This window comes from Cucurbita pepo, chromosome LG03 (genome assembly GCF_002806865.2).
Source record: "Cucurbita pepo subsp. pepo cultivar mu-cu-16 chromosome LG03, ASM280686v2, whole genome shotgun sequence".
In the NCBI taxonomy this organism is placed as follows: Eukaryota; Viridiplantae; Streptophyta; class Magnoliopsida; order Cucurbitales; family Cucurbitaceae; genus Cucurbita; species Cucurbita pepo.
In genome coordinates, this window is record NC_036640.1 from 12580679 (window position 1) to 12603354 (window position 22676).

The 22676-nt window shown below is 37.7% G+C and overlaps 4 protein-coding genes across 4 annotated transcripts; 1 reads left to right on the forward strand and 3 right to left on the reverse strand.

Annotated features, from left to right (window-relative positions):
- Positions 1-197: 197 nt before the first annotated feature.
- LOC111791318 (putative ABC transporter C family member 15) lies at positions 198-8061 on the forward strand. The gene is made up of 11 exons (XM_023672607.1): positions 198-386; positions 1857-4216; positions 4342-4428; positions 4666-5322; positions 5435-5599; positions 5687-5981; positions 6114-6328; positions 6706-7011; positions 7167-7230; positions 7322-7561; positions 7657-8061. Exons 1-11 carry the CDS (start codon positions 347-349, stop codon positions 7785-7787), a joined length of 4560 nt encoding a protein of 1519 aa, XP_023528375.1. The 5' UTR covers positions 198-346; the 3' UTR covers positions 7788-8061.
- A 154-nt stretch (positions 8062-8215) lies between these two features.
- LOC111791319 (WD-40 repeat-containing protein MSI1-like) lies at positions 8216-11695 on the reverse strand. The gene is made up of 6 exons (XM_023672608.1): positions 11200-11695; positions 10607-10933; positions 9666-9818; positions 9266-9390; positions 9006-9101; positions 8216-8791 (listed from the first exon to the last, which is right to left on the reverse strand). The coding sequence occupies exons 1-6, from the start codon at positions 11554-11556 to the stop codon at positions 8566-8568; spliced, it is 1284 nt and encodes a 427-aa protein (XP_023528376.1). The 5' UTR covers positions 11557-11695; the 3' UTR covers positions 8216-8565.
- A 568-nt stretch (positions 11696-12263) lies between these two features.
- Positions 12264-18509, reverse strand: LOC111791320 (protoheme IX farnesyltransferase, mitochondrial-like). The gene is made up of 7 exons (XM_023672610.1): positions 18071-18509; positions 16721-16850; positions 16068-16205; positions 15808-15941; positions 15398-15523; positions 14616-14719; positions 12264-12863 (listed from the first exon to the last, which is right to left on the reverse strand). The coding sequence occupies exons 1-7, from the start codon at positions 18427-18429 to the stop codon at positions 12496-12498; spliced, it is 1359 nt and encodes a 452-aa protein (XP_023528378.1). The 5' UTR covers positions 18430-18509; the 3' UTR covers positions 12264-12495.
- A 508-nt stretch (positions 18510-19017) lies between these two features.
- Positions 19018-22671, reverse strand: LOC111789689 (protein NRT1/ PTR FAMILY 7.3-like). Its single transcript, XM_023670346.1, has 5 exons — positions 22592-22671; positions 22089-22230; positions 21745-21962; positions 20325-20890; positions 19018-20228 (listed from the first exon to the last, which is right to left on the reverse strand). Exons 1-5 carry the CDS (start codon positions 22622-22624, stop codon positions 19370-19372), a joined length of 1818 nt encoding a protein of 605 aa, XP_023526114.1. The 5' UTR covers positions 22625-22671; the 3' UTR covers positions 19018-19369.
- Positions 22672-22676: the final 5 nt, after the last annotated feature.

A 22676-nucleotide genomic window follows, 5' to 3' on the forward strand; every position in this document is an offset into this window, starting at 1 on the left:
TGATGGCCATTAAAATATACATTTTAAAAAGTACTGTTTTCTTTAATTTACTAACCAAATTAAAAAAATAAAAATAGAAAATGATCAACGTGGGCATATGGTAATTTTACATTTTTATGAATAATAATTGTTTTTAAATTAAATTTTTTAAAAAAAGAATCGGTGGCGTTCCTGAAATCCATTTATAAATACAAGAGAGACTCTGAAACTCAAAATCTGAAATGATCAAAATCTCTCTCTTTTATTATTTGTGTATGCGCCGCCATGGCTACAAATTGGAAGCTTTTTGTTGCAGAACAAAAAGAGAAGCAACATCATTAGCTTCGGAATTCTTTCAAATTTCACCATGAATCACCTTCAATTCTTCAACTCTTTCTCTCTTCCAAGTCAGTTCTCTCTCTCTCTTGCCTTCAATTCTTACTTTTTCGATTCATTCAAAGCCAACACTTACACAGATTCTTCAGAAAATTAACATGAATTTGATTCTCTTCTCTCTCTCTCTCTCTTTTTCTAATTAATTTTATATATTTGTGTATATTTTTTAGTATAAAATTGATAGGACACTTTTAGAATTTGAATATGCGATTTTAATTTATTTTTATATTATTAAGATTTGGCATCAAAAATTGATATCAACCTTCTAGAGTTTAGGAGGAATTTGAGGTATTATTGGATTGCATATTCATAGTAACCAATTGCCAAATGGAGATTTTGTATATATCTCTCTCTTTCTCTAAATTTATTGAGATATGGATCTATTCATCTTCTAATATAATTTTAATTTTCCTACTTTCTTGCCTAGATTTTATGAATATTAATATTCATTCTTTTATTTTTATTTTTATTTTTTAAATTTAAATACTATTTTAGATATTTTTTTATAATTCATTTTCTATTCTTTTTAACTTTTTTTTTGTATTTTCTCTTATTTTCAATTTTCCATCAAAATATAACCATTATAGTTAGTTCCTTTGAATTCTTAAAATTTTGTAACGAGGGATCGAAAGGTATATTTTTTAAAATACATGGGCTAAAATATATATTTGAAAAATGTGACGAAAAAATNTTTTTTTTTTTTTTTTTTTTTTTTTTTTTTTTTTTTTTTTTTAATTCCTCGAAGGTGGTTTCCTTTTAAGAACCATTTTTTTTAGAAATTAAAAGAAAATAAAATTCCCTTTTTATCCAAGCGGGCCCACTGCATGGTTGTGCGACTGATAGATGATGAGGAATTACAGAGAATTTTGAGAATATTCTGCGGGGCCCACATACGAATAGTGCGCATGTCCCGAAGTTAACGTCGTTTTCGCCGTCCAACTGTAGTCCACTAAATGGTTAACAAAACTGAGCCCATGGGCCTAAACGTTAAATACTTATGGGCCTAAACATTTTATGGGCCTAAACATTTTATGGGCCTAAGATCTGGGTCTTTGAAATTAAAGGCCCGTTTTGTGACAGCCCACACGTAGATTTCGGCTCAGTCCTTAGCAAGATTTAGATTTTTTTCTTTTCTTTTCTTTTTTTCTTTTTTTCTTTTTTTTTCCTTTTCTTTTCAAATCTGATATGTTCGGTNTGGGGAGATCATGAACTACATGAGTGTTGATATCCAAAGAATCACCGACTTCAGTTGGTTCTTGAACACTGTATGGATGTTACCCGTACAGATTTCATTAGCTATGTTCATTTTGCATACAAATCTGGGAGTGGGATCGCTGGGCGCATTAGGAGCAACTCTAGTAGTCATGTCCTGCAACATCCCAATGACCAGAATTCAGAAAAATTACCAGACGAAGATAATGGAAGCTAAAGATAATAGGATGAAAACCACTTCAGAAGTTCTCAANGTAAATCTGTTGCAGTTTATAAGCTTTCTCAATTGGGAGCGAACTGGCAATGGCGGGAATTTGATTCCACATCATCGTGCCTGTGGGAGTGCATTAGCCTAGGGGTACAATTAGGGTTCTTGGGAGTAATATTCGTTCGAGTTCTTCAGAAGTGTGTTTGTTGGATATGGAATTCTTACAGTGGAGATGGCAAATCGACGGGTCGAGCTGCGGAAAACCGTCCGATCAGTCAGAAATTGAGCATTTCTTACAGAGTCGGTGTAGGCTGCTCCGTCTTGCTGTTGATCATTCATGTTCTTATGGCTTTTGTTTTGCGAAATGGTTCTCATTGCAATTCCGGAATCGAAGTAATTTCTTCAGAGATAATGGGAGTGGTATCGTGGGGAGGAGCGGTTTTTGCAGTTTTCGGGGTTTTGCGCGATAAATCCGTCGATTATCCTTGGATCCTACGAGGTTGGTGGTTTTGCAGCTTCATTTTATCGATTGTTCATGTGGTTTTGGATTTACATTTCGGAAATTTCAAGCACTTGAGAGTGCAAGATTATGTCGAGTTTTTCGGCCTTCTTCCGTCGATTTTATTGCTAGGGCTTTCCATTCATGGACATACAAACATAGTTTTCAATGTTCATAATGGTTTGGATGATCCACTTCTTCCGGAAAAACGCCTAGATCAAGAGAGGGACGAGAAGGATTCTCCTTATGGAAGGGCAACGGTTCTTCAACTCGTTACCTTCTCCTGGCTCAATCCCCTGTTTTCTGTTGGATACAAAAAGCCACTCGAAAAGGAGGACGTACCAGATGTTTGTCGGATAGACTCCGCGAAATTTTTGTCACATTCCTTTGATGAGACACTAAATTTTGTTAAGAAGAAGAACAATAGCACAAATCCATCAATATACGAGACAATATATTTGTTTGGTCGAAGGAAAGCAGCAATAAATGCATTTTTTGCTGTGATAAGTGCTGCAACATCATATGTAGGACCATACCTGATTGATGACTTTGTGAGTTTCCTCACTCAGAAGAAAATGCGGACCTTATCAAGCGGGTATCTTCTTGCGCTTGCTTTCGTTAGCGCGAAAATGATCGAGACGATAGCTCAGAGACAGTGGATTTTTGGTGCACGTCAACTGGGTCTTCGTCTTCGTGCTGCTTTGATATCACACATATACCAAAAGGGCTTGCGTCTTTCGAGCCGATCTCGCCAAAACTGCAGCAGTGGGGAGATCATGAACTACATGAGTGTTGATATCCAAAGAATCACCGACTTCAGTTGGTTCTTGAACACTGTATGGATGTTACCCGTACAGATTTCATTAGCTATGTTCATTTTGCATACAAATCTGGGAGTGGGATCGCTGGGCGCATTAGGAGCAACTCTAGTAGTCATGTCCTGCAACATCCCAATGACCAGAATTCAGAAAAATTACCAGACGAAGATAATGGAAGCTAAAGATAATAGGATGAAAACCACTTCAGAAGTTCTCAAAAACATGAAGACACTCAAACTTCAAGCATGGGATACTCAGTACCTCCAAAAGCTAGAAGGCTTGAGGAAAGTGGAGCACCATTGGTTATGGAAGTCGTTGAGATTAATGGGAATTTCAGCTTTCGTCTTTTGGGGATCGCCCACTTTTATCTCCGTTGTAACGTTCGGGGTGTGTGTCTTACTGGGAATTGAATTGACTGCTGGAAGAGTCTTATCTGCTTTGGCTACCTTCCGTATGCTACAAGACCCCATATTCAATCTCCCTGACTTGCTCTCCGCTCTTGCACAAGGCAAAGTCTCAGCGGATCGAGTTTCATCTTACCTGCACGAAGATGAAATACAGCAGGATTCCATCACTTATGTTTCTAGAGATCAAACGGAATTCGATATAGATATCGAAAATGGAAAATTCAGCTGGGACCTTGAAGCAAGCAAGGCATCTCTTGATCAGATAAACTTGAAAGTGAAAAGGGGGATGAAGGTGGCAGTATGTGGGACCGTAGGTTCGGGAAAGTCCAGCCTACTCTCATGCATACTTGGTGAAATAGAAAAGCTCTCAGGGACAGTGAAGATCAGTGGTACAAAGGCCTATGTTCCTCAATGTCCTTGGATACTGTCAGGAAATATCAGGGAAAATATTCTTTTCGGAAATGATTATGAAAGTACTAAATACAACAGAACCATTAACGCATGTGCTCTGGCAAAGGATTTTGAGTTGTTTTCTTGTGGAGACTTAACTGAAATTGGAGAAAGAGGGATAAACATGAGTGGGGGACAGAAGCAGAGGATACAAATTGCTCGTGCAGTTTATCAGGATGCTGATATTTACCTCCTTGATGATCCTTTCAGTGCAGTTGATGCTCATACAGGAACTCAACTCTTCGAGGTTAGTCAGGATATTAAATACTGTAAAGGATGAGGGAGCAGATACTTTAATAGCCTTGTTCCTGCAATGTTCTTACTTTTACTGACAATCTTATGAAACTTTTTATTGTTTTTCATACTCTTTAGGACTGTCTGATGGGTGCTCTCAAGGAGAAGACCGTAGTTTATGTAACCCACCAAGTCGAGTTTCTACCGGCAGCAGACCTCATCCTGGTTAGTGAAGTACCAAGAAAGTTTTCTTGTTTCAAAATACTTTACCATAATTGTTTCATCATCATGTTCAAAAAGGGGAATTTAGCTCAGGTTTACCTTGAATGATAGAAAAATTGTTCTCTAAAAACTAGTTCTTACCCGAAACGTTTTAAGGCAATTGATATTTGTGTATGTTTGTGATTGATTGACAGTTTCTGGTCTTTAAGATGGACACGTTTTGTACTTAACATTTGATAGGTGATGCAAAATGGAAAAATTTCTCAAGCTGGAGGATTTGAAGAACTTCTGAAACAAAACATAGGCTTTGAAGTTCTAGTAGGGGCCCATAGTCAAGCTTTAGAGTCTATCGTCACAATTGAAAACTCAAGTAGCAACTGTCAACAACTGCCAAAACCCGAAAAGGAATTGTATGAAGATTCTCCCATGAATGTGAATCCTAGAAAGTCACAACATGATTTAGTGCAGAATAAAAATTCTGCAGAGATAACAGATAAGGGAGGAAAATTGGTTCAAGAGGAAGAGAGAGAGAGAGGAAGCATTGGCAAAGAAGTGTTCGTTTCCTATTTAACCATTGTGAAAAGAGGAGCATTTGTTCCGATCATAATCTTGGCACAATCATCATTCCAAGCTTTACAGGTAGCTAGTAACTACTGGATGGCATGGGCTTGTCCCCCTACAAGTGATACAGAACCAGTAATTGGGATGAAAATCATACTACTTGTTTATTCACTACTTGCTATTGGAAGCGCACTATGTGTGCTTCTGCGAGCTATGCTAGTAGCCATAACAGGACTTCAGACAGCACAAACGCTATTCACCAATATGTTATGTAGTATACTCCGGGCACCAATGGCATTCTTCGACTCGACTCCCACTGGAAGAATCATAAACCGGGTAAGTTTACCTTACAATTCAGCTTATGATACTTTAGACAATCATTTTAAGCAAAAGAATTCAAGGAATAGTTCCCAGGACTTTTAAACTTCACTTGTATTTTACTTTGCAGGCATCCACTGATCAAAGCGTTGTAGACTTGGAAATGTTTACGAAGTTAGGTTGGTGTGCATTCTCAATAATTCAGATTATAGGGACCATTGTAGTAATGTCTCAGGTAGCATGGGAAGTGTTTGCCGTTTTTATTCCTATTACTGCAGCCTGCATTTGGTACCAAGTGAGCAGCTTAACCCCTATATACACTTTATCCTTACATTCTTGCAATGCCTTTGAGTACTTATAAGCTAATTTCCGGTTATGTCAGCAATATTACACACCTACAGCACGAGAACTTGCTCGGTTATCTGGAATACAACGAGCTCCAATCCTTCATCACTTTGCAGAATCCCTAGCAGGAGCAGCAACTATTCGCGCCTTCAATCAAGAAGATAGGTTTTTCAAAACTAACCTTGGTCTCATTGATGACCATTCAAGGCCTTGGTTTCATAATGCTTCAGCCATGGAGTGGCTTTCTTTCAGATTAAACGTACTATCAAATTTTGTTTTTGGATTTTCATTGGTTTTGCTGGTGACTCTCCCTGAAGGAATTATTAATCCAAGTGAGTTTCTTATATGCATGTTCTTGTAGTTAGATAGTTTCGCTCAGCGTAAATTTTGTGAAACAAGCTTTAATATCTTATTGCCAAATTAAATAGGAGAATTTTGTACTTACAGAACTGGAAAACTTTCAGGTATTGCAGGCTTGGCAGTAACTTATGGGATAAACTTGAATGTCTTGCAAGCTTCTGTTATCTGGAACATATGCAACGCAGAGAATAAGATGATCTCAGTTGAAAGAATTCTTCAGTATTCGAAAATAAAAAGTGAAGCACCTCTTGTTATTGAAAATTGCAGACCACCAAGCAATTGGCCGCAAGATGGGAGCATTTGCTTCAAAAATTTGCAGGTGAAACTCCATAGCAATAATGGGTATAAAATTTAGAGTACTTGAGTCAAATAATCAGTACCCCATATCCAAAGTTAACACAGCTGCATGTTAAACCTCATTTGATTAGGTTTAGTGCCTCATTATGTGCTTCTTTTTATTAGATTGGAGCCCCTTTTTGTAGTTACTTTTAGGCACCCTCTTGCCCTTTGTTTTTGTTGGGCTCCTTGTTTTATCAACCTCCTTTGTTTGTGCATGTATTTCTTTCGTTCTTTCTCAGTAAAAGTTAGGTTTCTTAAAACAAGAAACAGGGAAACAAGAAAACAATCCGGTTTGATTAGAAATACAAATTCTATATGCATACAGTTTTCCTTCTAATGAGTTTCAACCTTTTGTAGATCCGTTACGCGGACCATCTCCCAGATGTCCTGAAGAATATCAGTTGCACCTTCCCAGGAAGGAAGAAAGTGGGTGTTGTAGGAAGGACAGGCAGTGGGAAATCAACTCTGATACAGGCAATTTTTAGGATTGTTGAACCTAGAGAAGGAAGCATTATAATAGACGAGGTTGACATTTGTAAGATAGGCCTCCATGACCTGAGATCAAGGTTAAGCATCATCCCTCAAGACCCTTCCATGTTTGAAGGAACAGTTAGAGGAAACCTCGACCCACTAGAACGGTATACCGACCAGGAAATTTGGGAGGTAATCTTTCTTCTCTGCTTAGGTGTGTCTTGCTTATTAACGAAAAAGAAAGATTCTGAGAGAGTTTCCCTAATTGGAGCTACTACTAATAGCCTGTCATGAATAGATACCATACAACAATGAATGAAATCTAATATTGAATGTTACTTTCTCAGGCGTTAGACAAATGTCAACTAGGTGATTTGGTGCGTGCAAAGGATGAGAAGTTGAATTCTTCAGGTTTGGCTTTGCCAAATTGAAATTGCTTATATCAAAGAGAAAATGAGGCTTACATGCTTTTCTAATACATCATACCTTAAAATTATGGCAGTGGTTGAAAATGGAGAAAATTGGAGTGTTGGTCAACGACAGCTATTTTGTCTCGGGAGGGCGTTGCTCAAGAAAAGCAGCATTCTGGTGCTTGATGAAGCAACAGCCTCTGTCGATTCTGCAACTGATGGCATCATACAAAACATCATTAGTCAAGAGTTTAAAGATCGAACCGTGGTTACCATAGCTCATAGAATCCACACTGTTATAGCTAGTGATCTTGTCTTGGTCCTCAGTGATGGTGAGTTTGAAGTTCTTCATCTTTCTTTCTTCTATTCTTTGTATTGGTTACTTTACTAAAAGGTTTTGATATATAGTATTGTTTTTGATGAGCAGGAAGAATTGCAGAGTTCGACTCTCCGAAAATGCTTCTCAAACGAGACGATTCGTTTTTCTCCAAGCTAATAAAAGAGTACTCCACGAGATCGCAAAACTTCAGTAGTCTTGCAAATCAAAGGTATGATTAGAGCTTCTGAGCAGCTCTCAGAACCAGATTGATGACTTGAGAATTGTTGTCATTACCCAACCGAAGAACTAAGAACGTCTGCAGTGGCGATCGAGGTAAGCATATTCAAAAAGCAAAAAGAAATTTTGATGAGTTGAGAATTGTTGAGATAACATTAGTGGAAGATAATCAATTGTAATCTTTTTAAGATGACAATGAAATAGCAGAAATCACCTGCCTATATTCTAAAGATTTCATCTTTAACTCTAGAAGTTATTGTACCATTGTTTCGATTACTCGTACTCGTTAGAGGCTTATAGTTTGTTATCTTTTCAAAAAATAAGGTTATCATATCATAATCTTCATTCAACAAACTTGCTTTCAAAGTGATTAAAGAATTACATCATTAACAAGAAGTCAGAGCTTCGAGTCATCAGTTCCCAAATGTGGTTGAACTCGAAGAAAAAGAAAGGAAGAAGCCACCGAGTCATCGCAAACAATGACTACTTCTTTACCATTCCTATCCTATGTGCATATATATTTTTTAAAAAAAAACCAAATGAAACTCATGGTTTTGATTTGCATATCAAGTTTTTTACTAATCTCTATCAATGTACAAATTTTTTTCTCCCTTATTTCTAAGCTCTCTATCAATTGTGGGGTGAATCACCACAACCCATAGCATCAAAAACACCTCTTTACCTCTTTATTTCCCTTTTTATTTAAGAAAGAAAAGAGGAACAAGGATTGACACCCCTTGAAGACCTAAAGTACTTACTTCAAATACAGAGAATGAAGAACTAAGAGAGCTTTGGAGGTTCCTCAAGCAAATCATCTTCACCATAGTAGACGTTCTCAGCCATCTGCCAGACTTGTAGTATGTTATCTTCAGCTACACTAGCAACGACCCACTCCTCACAGGGATTCCAAGAGAAGTCTGATATTGTATTGGTATGACCACCGTGAATGAACAGCAATTCGGGTGGCCCATCTTCTACGTCCTCCGGTGTCTGCTCCTCCTCGATCCTGCAGATGAAAACCCACAAACGAGCTCCCGTCATGTAAACGTACGTCAGAACCACATGAAGAGTAGCTCTGATTTGGTTCGGTATCAAGTAAACTTTCAGAAAATATATCAAGAATTAGTTAATCACTAGCTTATTCCATAATCAATATTCTTAAGCATCATTACTGAAACAACATAACTGTGACTACAACTACATTACATTTATAAAATTACCTGCTAAGGTCCCAAACCATGAGTCTCCTTCCACGACAACAAGAAGCTAAGATCGTTTCGTTCTTTGGATGCCAGCCCACCTGAAAAACCTCCTCCCTGTTGCACAAAACATAAATATAGACATTCAAAGACAAGCGCACAACAGCTACAAACTAGGTTTTAAAATGTGTCTAGATGTCTAGCTCATGTGCTGTTTGTTTCCAGCACTTGGCAAGGAAAATCGAGATCATCGAAGTTCATAACCTAAGGAGGATGCTTACTCGTGACAGTCAAAGGTATGGAGGGATGAGCTGATCTTACGTAGATCAAACAACTTAACCATCTTATCAGTTGACCCTGTGGCTACTAACCACTCATTGAAGGGATTGAATGTCAAGCAATTTACCTGAGGCAACATTACGAGGGAAATAATTCTATTAAACTCAAAAGACCAGCATCTCTTGCATTACTAATTACCACAGTGAATAATGGTCAGGCAACCCGAAAAGGAAAAGACAGTTTCGTACTACAATAAGCACGTGGATGAAGCTTGTTGCTAGAGAACGATCATTCAGAGCTCTCATAAGATTTATCTTCACATGTAACCACGAAAGGAGCTCTTCCTCATTTGCAACCCACTAATTTTGCATGTATTTTTGTTTAACTTCCAGTAGCACCTACCTCACTTTGATGAGCAACTACAGACTGTACAGGCTTATTAGCTGAAGGACTTCGCAGATCCCATACATGTAGATATCGATCATCACCGACTGAACCAAATAAGTATTCATGCCCCATATGCCAGGCAACGTCTCCCACAACACCTTCATGACCCTGTCACAAAGATCATATCAGATCATATATGTGAGATCCAACATCGGTTGGGGAGGAGAATGAAACATTTTTTATATGAGTGTGGAAACCTCTCCCTAGCATATGCATTTTAAAAGCCTTGAGGGGAAGCCCGAAAGAGAGTCCAAAGAGGACAATATCTGCTAGCGGTGGGCTTGGGCTGTTACAAATGATATCAAAGCCAGACACCGGACAATGTGCCAACGAGGAGGCTGAGCCCTGAAGGGGGCGGACACAAGGTGATATGCCAGCAAGGACGCTGGGCCTCGAAGGGGGTGGATTGGGGGGTCTCACATCGATTGGAGAATGGAATGAATGTCAACGAGGACACTGAGCCCTGAACAAGAGTGGAATGTGAGATCCCACATCAGTCAAGAAGGAGAACAAAACATTATTTATAAGAGTGTGAAAACCTCTTCCTAGCAGACGCGTTTTAAAAATCGAAAGGGAAAATTCGAAGAGAACAATATCTACTAGTGGTGGACTTAGACCGTTACAAAATAGATAAAACCAAAATAGCAGCACATAACAAATATATCATTTCTCACAAGTTGTTAGCTAGGGATATTATTTTACATTGTAGTTCAATAATCAGGACACAAGTACTAATCAATCATTATAATTTACAGTCATCCAAATTATATATTTATACACTAATACATGTTCATAAGAAGTTCTTGGGCAAAATCCAAACAAAACATTATGAAGCCATAGAAGCACAAAAACACAACAATTTAGATGGTTGTAAGGACTGTTTAAGAGGAGCTCACCTTAAAAATTTGCATAGCCTCGAGGGTTTTGTTATCCGGAGTAGCATTAATGTCCCATAAACAAATATGTGAATCCTCAGAGCCACTAAGTAAATGGCCCTGCTTGAACTTGTTCCATGATAAACCATAACCTTCGGACTTGTGACCCCTCAACCTCAAGTCAGGATTACATGTACCATCTAGAGGTGGTTTGGATGGGTGTTTACTGTAGTCAAAAACAAGGACTTCAGCGCTGACAGTCTTTGTGGCAATAATAAATGGGTTTTGAGGCATATAACGGGCTCTATTGACTTCGCCGTCGTGATTTATATGCTGGATTATTTGTACCTGAACTGAGAAAAGATTCAATGAAATTTGCATCTTTACAACAAGAATTCATCAATCGATCTACTCAAGATCTATCAATTGCAGTATCAATTGAATCCCCCTATCTTAAACTTTTTCCTTTGAAAGCATTACAGGAACTAAAAAAGAACTACTCAAGATGAAAATTCCGTCCGATTCCAGATCAGTTCTATCAAGCAATAAAATTCAGATTCAAGATTCAATTTCACGTTCTTCCAGTTCTAAAGAAAAGGTTCAAATCCACATACCTTGCCGTTCGCACACCCAAAGCCACCCGCACTGGCACGATCGTCACGGTAATGTCGCGCATCGTTCTCCGAATTCTCAAGCGAAAGCTGAACCTGAGCAACCATGAGGTAATTCGGCTTATTATCGAAGCTATGAGTCCCCAAAATCATCTTCTGAACGGAGTAATCCTTTCCCGGAGGCTCATCCCGGTCCGGCAACCACTCGACGGTGAGTGAAGGCCACTCTAGGGCATGAGTGATGATCAAATCGTAAAGAAATGGAGTATTCTTCTTCCAAATCTTATACTCCTCATTTACCAGTCTCTCGTTCGTTTTTCCACGTATCTCTTCATCGCCCTTCTCCATTGTCTTCTTCATGAAGCAAAATTTGCAGAGTTTGAGGGTCGATTTCGTCGGTTAGAAGCAAAGTTGGGAGCTCAGTTCCCCGGCGAAGTTCCCGCCAATATGTGTTCAAGAAGAGGTAGTGCTTTAGTTATAACTCCCTTCAAATTTTCGTGTTAGCTTTTCCTTAGGACTGTGGCAGTTAATGTATTTTAATATATTGAATTCATATCTCCAATTTTATTTAATAGACGGAATTATTAAATAAAAAATTAAGTCAAAATCTCGGGCTTGCTTCCATTGATTTCTTAGTAGACACGTTTTAAAACTTGAAGAAAAACCCGAAAGGAAAAGTTCAAAGAAGACAATATCTGATAGCGGTAAACTTAAACTGTTACGTTAACATCTAGAGATGGTGCATCGTTTTTCTGAACGTTCGAGCTATTAATTAACTACTATTTAGTAGGTTTCTCAAAACGTATAAACAAAAATAAGAAGCAATTGGTCTTGAAAAGGATACCGATACGCATACATTACATTATTGTATGAAAAAACCTAGTTGAACCAGTTCGAATGCTATAATTAAGTCCGTCTAACCTTCTTCGGCGAGTCCCCACCCCTTGCAACAGGCAACCCTTACATGAACTCTCCTCTTGTTGATCGAAAAACTCGAACCATAAAAATAAATAAATAAATAAATAAAAATATTAATTAATTATCCTAAACCATAGACACTACACATATTTATAAACAAAAGAAAATATCTTAAGAAGTGACCGTTAAAAAATCAGAAGGATGGAAATGCACAGTTCACTGCACATTCCAAAACTGTCACAGTTGGATACCTCTGGGTAATTCTATCACCATACAAAATGAGCAATAACTGATTATATAATTTGAGATCTTTCCTCATTATTTCACTCAAAAGAGGAAGCTGCGGAAGGTGTTTACAAAAGAAAACAGGAACTGTGTTCATCAAGAGTCAGCATATACTGGAACAGGCAAGAAAGGGAAGGGTGCAACCGAAGCATACGCAACAGGTGGTCGACCTTGGGCGAAACCTCGGCGATGCTCCGTCTTGTTCTTTTGTGCAATATATCTGTCCTCCTGTATCAACCCATCCAACATCGTTTCAGAACTATCTTCTTCCATGGTCTGCTCATTGTCAGAAAGACGATGAAACAGAAGTCCTGACATAAAAACAGGAAGATACAAGAGGCTAGCATGAAACATCCTTCTTGCTTTCTGCATCGTGCAGTGTCGGTAGAACGAAAACGCAGTCGCACTGATTGCAAGTGTGAGGATGGATGATTCTAGACAAAACCATCCCGAAGTGATACCCCCTGAAAAGATTAAATACCATGTCAATTCGGTCATGTTTGGTATCATTGGCATGGGAGGAAACCAGGTAGACAACACAATGGTCAAATTGTATAAATCGTGACAACGTCCCAGATTTTATGTCAGCATAATGTATAAAATTTTGAGAAGATCCTCAGATACAACAACTTTCTTAGTCAGCTAACAAACAAGAGAATAGTTCAGATGTAGAACAAGTTGTTAAACTACCACAATGTGGGAAAGCATGTTTTTGGTTGGTAATGAAATTTACCGGCGCTGTAGATGATAGAAAGACTTTTGATGCGAACTCTCAGATAATAGAAACTTGGAACTTGTGGGATACAAACTCTACTGAACTTACACACACACAATATAATGGTTTCAAAGAAAGAAAATGGTGTGCATTGGCCTAGACCTTACCAGCAGTTTATATGTCATTTCAACTTTCATGGTGCACAGATGGAATTAGCATAAGTTGAGACAAAAACTAGAATGGCGTGACACCAAAATTAATGGTCTTTTAGATTATGGTTTTAGAAGGATAGATGGCTTGACAACTATCCTCGAGTCAGACCTTTCCTAAACTCTATGCCATATATAACACAAACGGAAAGTTAGTAACTGCTAGAAAGACGATCAAACCAGGGACCTCGGACTAAATCTATTTGATAGAAAAATGGAAGAGTGGGATAAGTTCGCTAGTTTGAAGGATGTGTTCCTCAGAACAATTGGAATGCAATGACCTTATGATTAGCACGGTTGCACAGGGCTGTTCTCTTGTGAGTTTGTTGCTTTTCACTTACAGGTCCCAATTACTAAATTGGAGCCAGAGGGATATCTTACAAACTTGTAGAGGAAATGTTCCTAAAAACATGGCCTTCTTCCTTCAATTATTGGCCTCTAGAAGCTCAAATACCCGGGATAGAATCCAAAGAAAGAACGCTTCTTTAACCTTTTTGCCTCAAGTTAGTACGAACTATTACCAATATGCAACAGCTCGTATGTCAGTAAGTTTACACAAGAAGTATAACAATTTGTATCACCCATAGAGTTAGCAGTGGCATGGATGCAGTTTCTTAGGCTACTAGGCCTGGTTTGATAACCATTATGTTTTCTGTTTTTAAAATTAATCTTATAAACACTTCTACTCTCTATAGTTTTCATTGTTTATAACCTACTTTTAAGAACATTTTCAAAAAACTAAGTCAAATTTTGAAAATTAAAAAATTGTTTTTAAAAAACTTGACTTTTTTATTTTAATTTGGCTTTAAAGTTCAAAGGAAGGTGAAAAACTTACCTAATTTTTCTTTAGGAAACAAACATAATTTTAAAAAAATAATAATATGAAATGAGATCTTAGTAGGTTGGTTAGAGCGAAAGATTACATATAGATGGTATTAGGGGTTGGGAAAGGCAGGCATAGCTTTGGGGAATAATCTAGCATGCAACTTACCAAACTGTTACTATTATATTTAATTTCTATTTTCTCGTAGATGTCGCAATATAGTTACATTGTCATTTTCTTCTAATCGGGATCCTATTAGTAATTGTTTTAAACTGTGCACTCCGCCTTCGGCCTGTGACGGGAGCTATCGTGACTTCAAAACTACTCAAACTGCTACTAAGTTGCTTGCATCATGACATTTTTTAAAGGTAAAGGATTGTAAAACATATCCTACTATATGTCAAAAGTCAGCATGGAGATGAAATCTGCAGCAGATGACTACCAAAAAGAGAGTGTGATAGTAACTTACAATCATAAGCCAAGAATCCCAGAGGAACGAGGTACAGACAGTTTCTTAAAGCCACAGCGGCAGTTCTTTGACCAGAAGCATCAGCAAGAGAGAACATTTTATACCTAAAATACCAGAGAGAAGGGTAAGAGAGAGAATTCCAAAGAGTTCCAATAACTAAACAACTCCTTGTCATACGTTTTTTAGGTGTTTTGAACTTTGAATACTTAGTACAAAAATTATGGACCCCATTTAGGCGTTTCAAAATTCATCTTTGTAAACTTCTATAGACTACGCAATCTGCCAACCCACGACAGTTTAATCTAGACTGAAAAAGTACACTTCAAGTTTTCAATACTTGGCAATCTTCTAATATACTTCAAACCATCCAGATAAATGAACAATTTTAACACCAAAAAGAAAGATAAAAAATATTTTGGATAGGATACAAAAGTTGTATTATAAAACGCCAAACAAGACCAGCCTGAAAACCGGGGTAGAAGAACCCTACTAAAAAACTAAAGAATTAGTGCCTTCTAAATACTTCTAATAAGGAGAAGTCTGTAACTACAAAAAAAATTGGTTGGTTCGAGATCCACCAAGACATTAAATGTCTCAGCCCATTACAAAGAGAATCAAAAGGTAATAGCTCATCTTTGGAATTCTTTGGTTTCTTTCTTTCCAAATACTCCGTAGGAGACCTCTAGGCGAACAATTTTAACAAATATTCATTGTAACCATGATGATAATATGATGGATTGATTAACATACAAATTAGCATTGCAATCAAAATATATCCTTACCCTCCAGCAGCATAATCATCACGACACAAATATGCAAGAGCCATAAAATGGGGTATTTGCCAAAAGTAAAGGGCAGCAGGAAGAATCATTGAATTTAGAGATATTTGTCCTGACGCAGCAGCCCACCTGAAAGGCCACATCAAAAAAACTTCATACTTCAATATTGCTCATATTCATTGCTTGATAGCACTGCCATATGCACTAAAATCTTAACAGTGCCTCTGCAGCAATATCATACGACAAAACAAGCTGAACAACCAAGAAAAAAGTCAATACTCCACTAAACTAGTCAGAAGATTAAGTGGTCAAATTTAAAAGGTAAGGCCCAATATATAAAAACCTCTGTTTGCAAGGGGTAAGATCTATTTCACTTAAAAGATATATAAGAAGAACACTAGATTAGAACTTACCCAAGAAGTGGTGGTATAGCACCAACTATGGCACCAACCCACGTATTTACGGGGTGAATCTGTTTGAGTGGGGTATATACAAATGCATAGAGAATCAAATTTGAAGCTGCAAGACCAGCTGCCAAGATATTAGCCTGCAACAGCCTTGTCCATAAAGAACAAAATAAGCATATTGGCTCATTGTCCCTAGAAATTGACAACATATTTATAGTTCACAGTCCAATAACAACAAAAATATGATGAGCGATTTATCTTGTCACCTTGGTAGCTAACATAGCAGTGCCAGCTAAACCAACAGAAGTTGCCCAGGTGACTGCATGTGGCATTGTGATGCGCCCTGAGGGTAGTGGTCTTCGACATGTTCTCTTCATTTTAGCATCATTTTTTATTTCAAAAACCTAATTAAGTAAATTTCTAATTAGTGTAACACACAACTAAGAGAAAATTAGAATAACATAGAAATCTAATGCTTTATAGATAATCTGATTAACTTGCTCCCCATGACTTCCAAAGAGTTGTGAGCATTATTATCAAGGACGCTGTACGGCTATCTTAGCCGAAGTCAATTTCAACACACACACACACAAACGAAACAAATAAATTTAAAAAAAAAAAAAAAAACAATTAACAGCGGAGTTAAAATTCTGAAAGCCACAAATATTGCAGTATTACAAGTCCACAAATTGTTAGTACATAGTACTCATCTTTTACAGCCTTGGTTAATATGCAACAGATCTTAAACTCAAAGTGATCGCCTAGAAACCATGGATATGGATGGAATACACGGATAGGATGCATCCATTACATGGTGAAACATTATTTTCTCAAAAATAAAAGAGAGAAATTTTTTAAAAAAAAAGACATGAATACAGCATAGGCACTTTAAGGAGTTGCAATTGACGATGAAAGATACCTGATTTAAGGAGTTTGCAGATGCTGCAACCATCATGGTACCAGCACAAGTCCAACAAAGTCCCCCAAGGTCCACAGTACTTCCACTCCCTAAAACGAACCCAGTTCCAGAAGTTGCAACAACTAGCATACTGCAACAGAGGTGCAAATCGAGACAAAAGAAACAATAGTCACAAAAATGAAATTAGGAGGTAGAAAATCATTGCCCAAGCAAGAAGAAAGGTCTACAATTTTTCATGAAACGAGAACTTCCATTTAAGAAAGAAAGAGAATCAGCAAGGCTAATGTGTTACATAATTCCAGCATATATTTTATTTTCTTTTCTTTTCTTATGTATGCGATCGTCCGAAAGCTTACACACACCTCGACTATTCTCACAAAATAACCATCTAACCTAATTACATTCAGTAATCGAGGAATCTAATAGGATATTAATTCCAGTATAGATTTTCTTTTCTTTCTTGATGTATGCGCACATCCGAAAGTTTACACACACTTTGACTATTCTCACAAAACAACCGTTTGACCATATTACATTTATTTGTCAAGGAAACTAATAGAATATTAAATCCAAGGTAGGTAGCCACCATGATTTTAACTCATTCCTCTCATCACTATATCATTTATATTGATGCTTATTAGTTATGACCACTAGGTCAACCTATGTGGTTAGTTTTGTATAGATTATCGACATCAGTTCAATCCATGCTTTTGCTTGATGGAAACAAAGAATAGCATAAATTCCTAAAAGATAAGCTAAAATTGTAGAGAAAAATTCAAGACCAAAGGAAGATTGTTTAAGTTTTATTCCCCCATATGTAAAGAACCTAATATTTATTGATGCAATCAAAACTCGAAGTGTCAATCCAAAGGCACTAATTCCATATCAAAACACCATAGGGTTCTCCTAAAGAAATTAGACCAAACACATAATGCGCGTAAGAATAATTAAGGTTCCAAAATGGCTTCAATGAACACAATAATGCAATGAAATTATCAACTCAAGAAACGTGTGTTGACAATAATTTCATTCAAAACAGCATAGACGAAGGGAATAGTTACAAACTCCTCGAATAATTGTGGGACAATACAATATTACAAAAGCAGCTCTAAGGAACCTGACTTTTAAAGAGAATGCTCGAATCCTTTGAATGAATAGCAGCGTATTTATGAGAATTTGGAAATTATTGAGATTTAATGCTGGCCTTTGCTTCTTATCTCAATTGTGCAAAATATTACAAAGCAGTAATACGAAATCGAATTTCACTCAAATTCGAGTAGACTCAAAACGTGAAAGCACGGTCAAACACTACCAACAAATAAAAAAACCAATTGAACAGGAACAAAGTACCTAAGACGAGCCTTGGAGAGCTCCCAGTAACAGCGACCATAGTGGCGAGCCAAGTCCACGGCCTCCCTGGCTCTGGAAACCACCGATGCGGAAGCCAAAGATGAAGGATCTGCAACGCTCGAAAAGACCCGAACTCCATGGGAATTCGAAAAAACTTGTCTGGTGGGATCCGAGGAGGACGGCGACAATGATAACAAGGAGAATAACGATGAGGAGTAAGGATAGAGAGCGCGCAGAGACGGCCGAGCGACGGTGATGTGACGATAGAAGGTGGAGATGGAGGTGGTGGTGGTTGAAGGGAGAGGGAATGAAGATGATGACCGGAGTTTGGATGAGAAACTCCGGGAGTTCCTCCACATGGCGGCAGCGGCGATGGCTAGGGGACGAATTTGGGATCTAACGCGGTCAATAATCTGCTTCCATGGCGGGGACTTCAGAATTTTTATTCCTATAACTATTCTTTTTTTCTTTTAAAAAAAAAAATATATATCTTATTTACCGTCGACGATGTAATTCCCTTGTGATAATTCAAATTTACTCGTATTTTGTTATTTATTTATATGGTTTAAAAAATATCATATAACCATATTATATATATATATATATATATATATATATATATATATATATAATTGGGTCCCGACCAAAAAAAACATTCCTACTCCCTTTCTCATTTCACGTCTCAATAAGAATTTTCGCTTTAGTCGATCTCCACGGGGCCAAATTAAATAAACATTTCTATTTACTGTATCAATTTATATATAATGCACCCACTTTTTTTATTTTTTTAATATATTTAATTGAAATATATACCCTTTTAAATTTTAAATTTTAGGGTTTAACTTAAAAGAATATAGTAAAATATTATTTCAAATAAAATATTTAATAAAAAAATTTATTAGTTGCACAAAAAAAATATATTTTTTGATTATTTAAACCTAATAAAATAGAGAAAAATGACATTTTTTATTTCATTATAACACAACAATAAAACGTTGAATTAAATATTACATCGCTCAACTGGAAAGTAATCGGAATCATCTCTCAAGTCTCATAGCGTCAACCGCCCGGTTATCCTCCGACCGGAGTAGGTTTCGTCTTCAAATCTACAGCCACGATTATGTCCGGTCCAATTTCAACGGTCATGATCGAACCACCTCAAAACTACTTATTTATTTATTTTTCTTTTAATCAAATAATTCGATTATGAAACCATCGAAATTGGATCAAACGGCGTTGGAATTGACATTCTTCTCCCTCCAACTTTATTCTGCCGCCATTTTCGGTCGGAGCGAAGCCCTAGACAGTGGCGATAGCGGCGGCGGCGGCGGCCTCACGGCTCTCGAATTTGATGTATTTGTACCATTTGGCGCAGATGATGTAGACGATGAGATCCGCCGCCGTGAGGATGGCTAAGAGGAAGAAAAATCGGTCTAAATGGCCTCTGTTTAGGTTTCCAGGGATCCATCCCGGCATGTTACCGTTCGTTGAGACCTTCATCACGATCGTCACCAGCAAGCTGCTAACGTAGTTGCCGAAGGAAATCGAGGTCATACAGAGAGCACTACCGAAGCTTTTGAGTCCGTCAGGTGCTTGACTGTTGAAGAATTCCAGTTGGCCGACGTACATGAAAACCTCAGATGCTCCGATTAGTACGTACTGAGGAATCTGCCAGAAAATGCTTAGGGAACTCGATTCCTCACAATGGAGGCAATCTTTGTCGGCGTATCTTAATCGAAAAACCTCGACGGTTCCGGCGGATACCATGGCACAGATTGCGATTACAAGTCCGATCCCCATTCTTTGAAGCTCTGTGAGGCTCGATTTGGTTAATCGAGTGTAGATTGGATCGATTACTCTACGGTAGATGAAGATGAACGCTGCGACGCTGAGAATGTCGAAGCTCGACATGCTAGCGGGAGGGATGTGGAATGTAGAAATGTTGGTTCTCATGACGGCGCCTTGCTCGACGAACAGAGAAGCCATTTGAGTGAAGACGACGGAGTAGAGGATCGTGCAAAGCCAAATCGGGAGGAGTCTGAGAACGCATTTGACTTCTTCGACTTGAGTAACCGTACAGAGACGCCATGGATTCCGAGTTCCATCGTCAAATTGATCCATCTCAGGTAATGTAATTGCTGCTGCTCTGTCCAAAAATCTGTAAAACAACGACACAATCACACATCCACACTATTACATTCATGTTTCTGGAAATCAAACATTCAATCCAAGTAGAAATGATGATGAAACTTACCTGAATCCATTGGTGTGTAGAATTTTCCTAGCTCCATTGTTACTAACCAAATCCTTCTCATCCTCATCAAACAATCCCTCAGAATTAGGCATAATCTGAACCTTCCATTTCCTAGTAGCTGCAACCAGCACTTGAGAAACCCTAGAGAGGGGATTTCCTTTAGGAGTAAAATGTCTATACCTAGGGATTCCACAGAGGAACAAGATCAAAGCCATAGCAGCAGAGGCAGTAGAAGCCCAGAAACCAATCACCCACATTCCTTCATCTTCAAAGTAACCCAAAATAGTGTTGGAGAACAGTGAGCCAAGGTTGAGAGCCAAGTAGAAGTAGCTGAAGAAGGCAATTTTGGAGAGGCCTTCCTTAGGGTCTTCTTCATCAAACTGGTCTGCCCCAAATGTGGCTATGTTGGGTTGGTATCCTCCATTGCCAAGGGCTACCAAGTATACTGAGAGATAGAACAGGGCAATGTGGTAGGAGGAGTGAGAATCGCATGGAGTATGCTCATCTCCACACCCTTTGGGTTTCAACAGAAATAGGCCGGATGTTATTGATAGTGAAGCTAGACCCTGCCCAACAACAATAATAAAAAGGTAAACAAAACTTACGTCCACGTCTAGATTCTCGTTCGTTAAGATATAGCTTATCAGCTAAAGGGTTAACGTTCAAATTAAGATATAGCTCATTAGCCTTAAGATCCTCGTACGTTAAGATATAGCCATCAACCAAGACGTATTAGTTCAGATCCTCGTACCCATAAGTATCATGATCGAACCCAACAAAAAAAAAACGACCCAAATAATTTGAAGTTTAAAAAAGTCATATGTGGGGGCCAAATATTATAATTATTATTTATTGATTTACATTATTGGGTCACTTTCTAACATACATTTACCTTCAGCTTCCACTTTATTAAACATTTGTTTTGTGGTTTACATAAAAAAAAAACATATTTGTTTAGGTTTATGTCAAAGAAAAAGGCAACTTTTTCTTTTTCTTTTTTCCTTTTTTTTTTTACTTTTTCTCACTAAACGACGCCGTCTGTCGTTCATAAAGTAGCCACTACAAATTTTACAAATTAGAATTATATTTATTTTTATTCAGATTATCATTTTATTAAAATTATTAAATTCCAATTTCTAACATAAAAACCCTACCATTTTGATTTGAATAGTTTTAGCAAATAGCTACAAAAACTCAATAATTTCATCCCCACCGCACGCTAAATCTTTACGTTATGTCATATTATTTCATTATTGACATAAAAACACGATAATAAAGATGAATGATTGAAAATTCACAAGACGTGAAAGCAAGTTTCATATGACGTTTGAAATAACAAATAAAAAGTGATTGAACAATCGAAAATGTTGCACTCAACAAAAGTAATCAGTTCGAAAAGAAAAAACAAAAAACGACTTACCAAGACGAAAATAGCTTGAAATATGGCACACGTCTTGAACCTTCCTAAGTACGAATCACTAAGGAAGGCTCCAAGAAGAGAGAAAATGTAAACAGTTCCTGTCCACTTGCTAACGTTATTGGCCGCTGCCGCATTGTCTTGTCCTATAACCCTCGTTAGAAACAGCACCAAGTTCACTCCAACTCCGAAAAACGCCAACGTAGCCAACCCTTGATTCACTGCCATTAATACACAAATCATTTAAACTTATTAGCTCGAGTTACTCATCTACGTAAATCTCACGAATACTTTCTGGGTCATTAAAAACACGTCAAAATGCATGGTATGTTCCAAGACGAACGTACCAAGTAGCAAGATTCCAGCAACCCAAGTTCCAGTTTTGCCCCGAACAGCGGGACGACCATGTCGGTCAACAGCTCCGTCAAGCGTAAGCACCTCTTTCTCAGCTGTCGTCATCGTCGTTGTCTTCTTCCTCTGCATAGTACTCTAAAAAAACATAAAAAAATTAAATTAAAAAATGGAAATCAGAATCAAGAATCTCAAAATTACAAATCTGAACCCAAAAAAAAATCAAAAATCAAAAATCAAAAGAAGAATTTAGAAGAACATTAGTAAAGTTTTTAAGAACACGAGTGGTTTTCCACTTTATTTCTGATCCCTAAAACTCACGTATAAAACATTTACTCGTTATCTCGACAACCAAATGTAGTCAAATTGTCACGTTAACGATTCAAAGTAACCGATGTTCATCCGTGAGTACTCGAAAAAGCTAGCGAAAGCTCTAGATCTTATTCGTACGTGCACGTAAACTGGCTCGAACACGTGAACAAAAATTTAGGTTACTAACCTGACGCAAACAAGAGATATTGAGACAAGCCATTGAAGAGCAAGCAAGTGGAGAAGAGCTTGGAGAGCAGCAACAATGGCNTTTT